At 48.3% G+C, this 10,041-nt stretch overlaps 1 protein-coding gene across 1 annotated transcript in view; it reads right to left on the reverse strand.

Annotated features, from left to right (window-relative positions):
• Window positions 1–10,041, reverse strand: part of Reep5 (receptor accessory protein 5) — a 24,709-nt gene that overhangs the window by 9,829 nt on the left and 4,839 nt on the right. The window contains exon 3 of the mRNA XM_005355903.3: window positions 3,195–3,333. Within this exon, the coding sequence (XP_005355960.1) occupies window positions 3,195–3,333 (139 nt within the window). The remainder of the gene's footprint in view (window positions 1–3,194; window positions 3,334–10,041) is intronic.

Consider the following 10,041-nt stretch of genomic DNA (forward strand, 5'->3'; position numbering starts at 1 on the left):
AAAGAAAAAATATCCCCCAAAGGCATGCCCACAGGCTAACCAACTGAAATCCACTTCTTTGGTCACTCTAGACGGTCAAGTCAACAAGGACAGAAAGTTAAAATGAGAAGTGCTGGGTCCAGGGAGAGATGGTGCAGTACATAAAGCACTGATGTGGGAGCGGGGTAGGCTATAAGCCCTGTGCCTGGCAGGTGGAGGCAGAGCAAGCTGGCTAGCCAGACTAGCAGAAGGGATGCGCTCTGGGGTCAAGAGCCTCTGCCTCAGTGAATGAGATAGGAAGCAATGGAGGAAAACACCAATACCAACTCTGTCCTCCACACACTGTGCCCATATATGTGAACATGGACACACACACACACACCAAAAGGAGATGTTATCATGTTCTTCCACAACAAAAGAAAAAGCATCCTTCTGCAACCATCATGCACTGTGAACATTTCCCTGGGGCATCATTATGACAGCGTCATTTTCAATTCAACAGAAACTCTCAAATGTCTGTTCTAATGACAGCACTGCTCGCTGCAGTACGTTACATGTCCAATTCCTGTACACTCATCCTCACCAGGCATTTTCAATTTCTACTGTCTGCCAGGCCAGGCTTGAGGGCACACACCAGTGTTTTCTCACAGTGAAGCCACAAGAGAGTTGTCAAAACAAAAATCTTGTCAATCTAGTGAACAAAATATTTAATTTTAACTCCATGTGTTGGTTGGTTTTTTGTCAACTACACAAACCTGGGAAGAGGGAATCTTTTCATTTTAATTATTTTTTATTTTTACATGTCTGAGTGTTTGCCTGTATGCATGTCTATGCACCATGTGTGTGTCTGGTGCTGGTGGAGGCCTGGAGTTATAAACGGTTATGACCTGGCACATCGGTGCTGGGAATTGAACCCAGGTCCTCTGCAAGAACAGTCAGTGTTCTTATCTCTTCAGAAGAGGAAATCTTAACTGAGAAGATGCTCCCACCAGATTGATCTCTGGATAAGTCTGTGGGGCATTCTGACAACTAATGAATGTCTAAGAAAGCAAGCTGAGCAAGCCAGGAACCAGCCCCTCTTATCCACGTCTCTGCTTCAGCTGCGGCCTCCAGGCTCCTGCCTGACCTCCCTCCAGATGGACTGACTGGCAGCTGTAGGGGAAATAAAACCTTTCCTCTCCAGGTTGCTTCAGCCAGTGTTTTAACTAAGAGTGCCCGTGTCCCACGTCACGGGGAGGCTTCCAGGACACTCACAGTCACTTTTTCTTTTTAATTAAGTATCTATATAGAAATTCTGACTGGTTCTTTCTTCATTTACAGAAATTCTAACATATTTTATAATCAGTTCCTCATTTGATACAAATGTTGTAAGTAGATCCTCCTGGTTTGTCAGAATTCTGACAGCTTTACACCTGTTCTCATAGAAACTCAGTTCTTAAAATATTTAGTTAAATTTATCAAATCTTTTTCTGTGATTTTTGCATTTCTTCTTGTTTCCAAACTTTGAAGTTTAAAAAGCAAAGCAAAACAAAACAAAAACCCTCCTTCCTACATTTTCAGATTTTAGCACAGGAGACTGTCTCTGTGAGGCTCTGAGGAAAACAGGGAGTGGGGGCACTCACCAACCAAAAGTCAGTATTTCCCCACTCCTCAGGCTCTGCCAGAGACAACTCCCAGGCATCTTTGAGGGTGCAGAGGGGCAGCTGGAGGGGGAGTCATTCATTTGCTGTTTCCTTGGCTGCCTCAGTCTCCCCAGGCTAGCACTGACTGACCCACCCCAACTCCAGCATAAATGGGTGTGGCCTTTATTCCACGGCTGGACAGAGTTTATGAATCCCTTGGAGGAAAATTGGTTTTCAGACCAAAATAATAAGATACTTGATGAGTACACTGTTTCTAAGGAAAAACAACATAATCAATCACAGATTCTGTCAGGAGCAAACCCACAAGTGAATGATGCAAAATTCACAACAGACTGTTTCCAGCTCAAAGAAGTGAGGCGGCCGTGCAAGCCTAGCGGCCAGAGCGCAGCTGCTGACCATGCCCTCTGACCTCACAAGTGCACACTCACACACTCACGCAGTCAAATAAAATCAAAGTAAGAGCCTAGCAAAAATAGGCTTGAAAATTATGAGAGCTGAAATAAAAATCCCAACACATGCATTAACTGCAGAGCAGCTGTAACTATGTGCCAATGTTATTTTATGTATGAGAGTTCAGCTTATGTGTGCCCGGTCCCCATGGAGGCCACAAGAGGCATCAGGTCCCCTGGAACTACAGGCTGTTGTGAGCAGCTCTGTGCGTGCTGGGAATGGAGCCTGGATCTTCTGCAAGTGCAGCAAGTGCTCTCGCCCCCTCAGCCAGCTCTCCAGCTCCGACAATGGCTGTTTTTTAAGCAAAATGCAGATTTTTTTTTCAAAGTCTCTCAGAACGACTTGAACCTTTAAACTATGTCATGTATGCTGAGCAGTAAAATGCCTACAATGGAATGGGAAAGAGGCCAGCCTGGAGTCCTCAGAGCTGGACACACCACCTTTTCCAGCCTACACAGTCTGCGCTCCGGGAACATCACACCCACTGACTGGAAGACACCCGGGGAGCCATCGAGGACAGCTTGCCATCCAGTGGAAAACCACCACCATATCCACGAAGTCGGCAACCTTCTCCCTCTCATTCACCTCTGGGCAAGCCAGAAGCCTACGGAGATCCAGTTATGAGTCTCCGTTTCCTGTCCTTTCCCCCAAATGTTGGCAGCCTGGGTTAGTCCTGTGCCAAAAAGGTTTGGCAGGGCTGAGTTGACTACCGCAGCAGCCGAAGTTACCAAGATGACTTTCTCAACCAACTGGACATTTTCTTCTCCAAGTCTATTATGAGAATTACATGTTTTCCCCCCAAATGGTGACTCCTATTCAGCACCAGGAACACTGAAAACATGCTGACGCTTCTTTCTTTGTGTGGTACACGTCAAAGTGCTTTCTTCCTCTTCTGCAATCACCAAACACAGCTTTGGACACAAACTGCCTAGCTCTTCCAAGGCCTTAAACAGAGGGGGGAGACATGAATCCTGCCTCCTTGGGGAACAAGAGCCACTGGGATCCAACATCTAAGCCCCTGCTCCTACTATTCCTGGTGTAAGGGTCCTGACATGGAGTTTGAGAGAGAGAGGGCCAGGGAGGCACAGATGTGGAGGGACAGCTGTTTAGAGGCCATGGTACCTTCAGCATGTAGTAGAAGGGGAACCAGGACAGGAAGAGGTCAGAGAAGAACTCGGCAATGCTGAACACACCGTACACCACCCAGTACGTCAGCCACTGGGTGTCATCATCTTTGTTGGGACTCTCGATGGCTTTCATCCTGAAAAGCAGCACAAAAGAAAAGACACTGTCAATTAGTGAGATCCATTATTGCCCCACAGCCCGCTCTCCAACATCAGGCAAATGTATGAACTGCGGCAAACCAACTCCAGCTCTCGGGAGGCAGAGGCAGGGGGATCTCTCTGAGTTCCAGGCCAGCCAGGGCTACATGACAAGACCCTGTCAAAAACAATAAAAAATATATAAAACCTTGATAATAACCCATGGAATACCTTTTTTTGTTTCTTCTTTTAAAGAAAGAAACTATAGCGTAGAGAAGAGAAACAGCCCTAGTACAAGTAGCACAGCTGGGTTTACACCCAGGACCACCTCCAAAGCCAGTGCTTACTTTACTAGAGCAAGCCATTTTCTTAACTACGAGACCAATCCACCAGACTGGACAGACCTAGCACAACGTCTGGAGCACAGCGGACAGGTAATCTTTACCAGTTAGTGCACGTACAATGGGCGGGCTGCACCCTCGGCTTTGGAAGGTACCACTGAGATCTTATCCTATACTAGAAAAACTGGTCACAGTGCAAAAAGAGTAGAGAAAAGGTCACGGTGTCAAAGTCAAAATTCTCAGAAGACCATGCTGTCCTCCTGCCTGCTTACCTGGGCAGGGGAGGGTTCCACCAGACATGACAGGATGGTGGTCTGAGTTGGTGTTCCAGTCTGCTGGAAACCACAAACCTAGAAGATGACCATCTACGCCCACCCAGAGGAGCTGGGTCTAGTTTCTTCTCGTGCCCTCAGCTGCACAGGAGCTGGGTGTGACGCCACACACCTGCCACACCGGCACTTGGAAGGTGAGGACACGAGAATCTCAGTTTCAAGCCAGACTGTTGTTTCCAAAGATAATAAGAGGGCTGGGAAAATGGCTCTGTGGGTAAAGCACAAACAAGGCCTGCATCCAGATCCCCAGCACCATGCACAGCGGATGCGGTAATGCGTGTCTGACCCCACACTGCTCTAGCAGACGGAGACAAACAACAACCCTCAGAAGCCCACCAGCCACCTAGCCTGGTGGACACCATGGCAAACAGGAGACCCTGCCACAAACAAGGAGGAAGGCAAGGACTGACACCTGATACTGTCCTCAGACCACTACAGGGGTGCCATGGCAACCATGTGCCACCCCCCAACACATACACCAAAGATGATGGAGTCGTATCAAAATGCATTCTAATTCAATTGAAAGATTATAGAATCTCCACACAACACATTTTAAAGGGGGAATGGCCTGTTAAACACATCTTAAATATTCAGAAGCCTTTAAAAAGGACAGCAAAGATGTCCAACATACACTGCTGAATATAAAACATTCTAATTTTGTGTGAAAACAAGACAGCAAACAAATAAAAGATGTGTTACGTGTGCTGACAGACCAGTACAGGTACCCAGAAAGATTCGGAGTACAAAGTCAGTCCTGACACTGGAGTGACAGACTTTTACTTCCTTGAGCCTCTGAGATGAGCATGAGGAAAGGGGCAGAGGAGACTCCATGCGGAAAGCTCTGAGCTCCACACGGCACCACTGCCTCCTAGGAGGCCATGCTCTCTGGAGCTTCACTAGAACAAACACTAAAGTGAACACACTCACTTAACTTCTCTCTTGAGGAACTACTAATAGATTTCCTTACAAACAGTCTTCTCTAACAATGACACGACCTGTGCTGTAGGGATTAAAAGCCTTCGATATTATACACACAGAGAAAGAGAAGAGGCGCAAAGCCTATCAGATGAAATGGACTCCTCTGAACTCTCTACTTAATGAACTACCAAATATTAACTACACTCAGTCAGGATAGCAGGGGACTCAGAACAAGAGTCAACGGAAACAAAAACTAAGGAAACAAATGGATTTAAGCTCTTCCTGTTGCTCCTCCAGACGATGGTCTGCATCAAGATGAAGCTTCTTCCTTCTGGCTCTCAGAAACTCGCTCAGGTGCGTGAGGGCAAAGGTCTGAGAAGCCATGGCTGTGGAAGCCGCTGGCGCCCTGGCGTCCTGCTCCCAACCAGGAACTGGAGAGAGGAAGCCAAGTCTGTAAGGATACACTGTGGGTGCCAAAGTGAACTTGGTTATCACCGAGGTTGAGGGGAGATTCCTGAGCTGACAGAGTCTACTGGGGCTCAGTAGGCCCCAAGAGCTAGCAGAACCTGAGAGCTTTCCCATCTCTCTAAAGAAGGTGTCGTCCAACAATCTGCTGGGAGCCCGGGACTAAGGCACGCAGGAATCAGTCTTCCTATCCACGTGTCCTGTCACACAAACACGGACGTACTGCTCTGAAGAAGCAGTGCCCTAAGAAAAACGAGAGCCTGCAGAGCACGCTTAACTTCTGGCCATGAGAATGAAGGCTGCCAAAGAATGCCAGCAGGAACAGATTACCACGAGATGCAGGCCGTCCTCGCTGAGAGCTTCAACTGAGTCGGGTCCAGTCAAAGTAAGTCTTCCCCAGTAGCAAAGAAATGATCAGTCCCCACCCCGAAAAAGAAGGAAGGAAAGTGGATTTAAAATCCAAACCTTGCCAGTCCACGTTAGTTAGACTCTGCCTGGGGGTGACCTGTTCCACTGAACCAAGGCAGAAAGAACCACAAGCCACACAGACTCACCATACTGAAGAATAAAACATCCCCACTCTTTTCAACTGTGAATAACGGTGGTTTTTAGCATATGGTTTAAGCACAGGGGAAAATGATAAGAAATAACAAAAATGAGTATGGGGAAAAGGAAAGGAAGAAAATAGTATTTGGAAACACTTGTAATTCTTAGCTTGTCTCAAAGTTTCATGAAGTAAAGTTGGGAAATCCAAAGTATGACAAAATCAGTTTTCCACTGTAAGCTATAAAAAGAACAACCCTGAATTCAGCCATTACAGAGTCTCTACACACAGGAACAGGGAGTTTTATCAGTGAAAGCCGGAGGCCAGCAAGATGGCTTGGCTGGTGAAGCCAGACAACTAACTCAGTTCCATCCCCTGAAGCCAACGGTAAAGCAGACAGGGCTTGTCCCTGTGATCCAGCCCGGCACTGCAACCAAAGACCCACAAGATGGGAGGTGCAATGCACTATCAGACCGCTAGCCACTGCATGCAGCACCCTGCCGGGAACAAGAGAAAGCACCACAAAACAAGGTGGAAGAGGGGAGGGCTGCAGAGCTGGCTCAGCGGCCAAAAGTCCTTACTGCCCTCACAGAGGGGCTGCACTCAGGTGGCTCACACCTCCAGAGTCCTCAGACACCTGCGTTCACACACACACACACCACCCACAGATACTCTCATATGGACACAAGCTTGTGCACACACACACACACCACCCACAGATACTCTCATATGGACACAAGCTTGTGCACACACACACACACCACCCACAGATACTCTCATATGGACACAAGCCGTTCACACGTCTCCCCCCATGGACTCACAATCTAAAATAATAAATCTCTCTCCTTCTTTCCCTCCCTCCCTCCATGTGTGTTTGTGCCCATCCCTGGGCTATCATTTCTCCTTCCTCAACTCCTCTATTTTTCTCTGGGGCGCGCAGGGTCTCAGGCTGGCCTCAGCATAACCTTGAACTCCTGATATTCCACCCTCACTTTCTGAGTGCTGGGGTTACATGTGTGTGTTCCCCGTGCCTGACCAGAGAATGCCATTTCAAACTAAAAGGAATCTGCGTTAGCTCAGTGGTACCGGGCTTTAGTAGCACGGCCATGTTCAACCCCTACACGACAGAAAAGAAAACTAAAAATACAAAACACTAAAGGAAGGTGATACACATTTGACCTCTAACGCGGCAGCTCTAGGAAGGAGGCAGCCTGAGTTTTCTAAGCATGCATGAAATGAAGGAGAGAAAGACACAGATGCCTGTGCAGAATTTTAGACCAAAAGCTTTGTGCGTAGGACATAAGACCAGCCCTCCCCACTTCTCCTCACTGCGGGGCAATAATAAAAATAGAAAATCAAGTCATTAGACTTTGCCTCACGATTCCACTTGTACAGAGAAGCAGGGTCAGACTCGCGCCCCTGGCTGAACTAGCATGGTACCAGCGACACTGCCCAAAGGTCCTCACAGGTCTCAGGCATGGGTTTGCGTAGGAAGGTGCAGACCACTCACTGCTGGTCTCAGGGCCTCTTAAGTATGCGTTGTCATTAAAGGCAGGGCTGCACTGAGTCACAAAAGCCACAAAGCGTATGATCCCGCCTATGAAACGCTCAAAGCAGACCCACAGGAACACGTTAGCTAAGGGTTCCTGGGAACTGAGCGGGGAGACATGGGAATGACTGTTAATGATTTCCTTTCAGGGGTGACAAAAATATTTCAAATTAGACAGTAGGGATGTTTCTACAGGTTGTGGACATGTTGGGCACGAAGTGTACATTGGCCTATGAGAGAAGATGTGGGTCCGTCCTTACAAGTTCTATTGTTGTCTGTTGTGGCAGAGGGAGGAGACGCAGGTGAACCTGCCAACAGTTCCTGGGAACAAAACAGGCTGGAATTCACTTTCAGACTGCCTGTCCAGGTGGCCAAAGTGTCCAGAAGCACAGAGGTTAGGGAGCTCAAAGAAACTGCACAAAGAAAAGCAAATGGCCCCAGGGAAGGAGGCCTGGGAGGAGGCCCTGTCTCCCCTCACCACTGTTTCCAGCCCCCCCCCGCCCCCCCACACCCGCTGAGTCCTGACCTGGGGCCAGATGCACCTGAGCCTAACCCATGAAGTTCTCAAGGGGGTGAGTAATGGAAAAAGGCAGGCGGCCAAATGAGCTTTTCCAAATTTCATTTCCACACCCTGCAATCTCTAGGCCCAATACTGACCTTTAGATGCAATCTCTGTGCCCCTTCCTTTAATGGGCACAAGGGGAGAAAACAGCAAGAACAAAGCTGAAAGGCGAGGAAAGAAGGAAATAAATTCTGGCAGACCTTTAGCCAGATCACCAATCCCTTCCAGAGGTCTCAGCAGCCATTTCCACTTTACCTGAGAGCTTCTATCACGTGACCCGTTATTCACACCCTCTCTGATGCAATCAGGAAAAATACAACCATCTGGAGCGGAAGACGCACGCCATTCACCGCCAGCTTTGCCCTCGGCAGACCTACACCCCTTTGGAATCTCCCTCCGCACTCTTCCCTGTCACACAGCCAGGCTGCTGCAGCCTCAGGCCGTGGCTCCCTCCGCTGCCTCTGCCAGGCTGGCTCCAGCTCATTCCTAAGTCCTAAATAGCATTGCAGATAAATTTCCAAAGAGCCCCTCCTGTGACTCTCTACCACACAGCTGCCTGCCTCTTTTCTTCTGAGAGCTCGCCATTCAGCCACTACTTTACCTAATTCTTGCCTGCTCCCCTCGGCAGTGTCCATGCAAATGGGAGTGTGTGTCTCTCTCGTTCCCTGCCGTATCTAAAGGGCACCAGCACCTGGCATGTGGCTGACGTTGACATTTGCTAAGCAGATGAACCTCAGTTTTGAAAAATAACTGTCTGGGGAACAAAGAGACCGGTAAGGGGAACAGAAAGTGACTGGGTGAAGGTGACCACTGGGGCCTGAAGCTCGGTACCCCACAAACTGGTTTGATGAAACCTAATACCCAATGTGACAGTTCTAAGAGATGAGACCTTTAGAAAGTGATTAGGTTTAAATGCTCTGCTTGATGAGAGCGGCTCTAGGAAGCTCATTCGCCTCTTGTGCCACATGACTATGCCACAGGCTGGTGCCATTTCCGAAGCAGATAACAGCTATCAGATGACCAAATCAGCTGGCAGCTTGGTCTTGGAATTCTCAGCCTTCAGAAGTCAGAACAAAAATGTCCTTACTCCTAAATCACCTCTGGTTATATACTAGCCCAACGCGACTGAGACCAGCAGAAACCGTGGTGGTGGTGGTGGTGATGTGTGAATACGGGTTAATATGGCAGTGCACGCGCACACGTGTGCGGGTTTGTCTGCATGCCCACGTGGAGGCCAGAGCCAGACTTCCGTTGTCCTCCTCTACGTCTCCATACTACTTCCTTGAGACAAAGCCTCTTAGTGAACCAGAAGCCTGCTGTTTCAGCTAGATGGCTTGGCCATGAGCTGCTGGGATCTACCTACCTCAACCCTGAAATGCTGGGGATACAGGCACATGCACACATATAGACCCAGTTTTCTTAGTGGGTGCTGAGTACCCATGCTTGCACAGCAAGCACTCTGACCCACTGAGCCATCTCCCCAACCCCAGGAACAATGACCTGAGTACTACTCAAAAGCACCATTTGTTAAAGACCTTCTCTCTCTTGAAAAACTGTACAATCACAATAGTCATGGCTAAACAATGAACAGACTTAATTAAATTAATATTGGCTGCCTGAACGTTTACTGACTTGGGTCTGTATGCTTTTTACTGTGCACAGATCCCCCTTTTCTTTTCCCTTGCCCCTCCTACACAAAGCAGAGCACTGAGGGGGTCTCTAGACTAGTCTCGGGAACAGAAGGCTATTTTCCCCTCCCTCGTGCCCAGTCTTCACACTTAAAGGCACTTGTGTGGTGGTCATCATTGCCTCTATACCAGAAGCTCTCAACACTCTCTGCACACTAGAATCCTCTAAAAAGTATAAAGGATTGATAAGCCTTTCAGACCCCCAAGCCAAGGCCGTATCTGACTGCATAGATCAGAACCTTGGGGAAGCTACAGAAAGGCCAGTCCATACATACAAACACCAGTTCATACAAACACCAGTCCATACA

Source organism: Microtus ochrogaster, chromosome 18 (assembly GCF_000317375.1).
Source record: "Microtus ochrogaster isolate Prairie Vole_2 chromosome 18, MicOch1.0, whole genome shotgun sequence".
Classification (NCBI taxonomy): Eukaryota; Metazoa; Chordata; class Mammalia; order Rodentia; family Cricetidae; genus Microtus; species Microtus ochrogaster.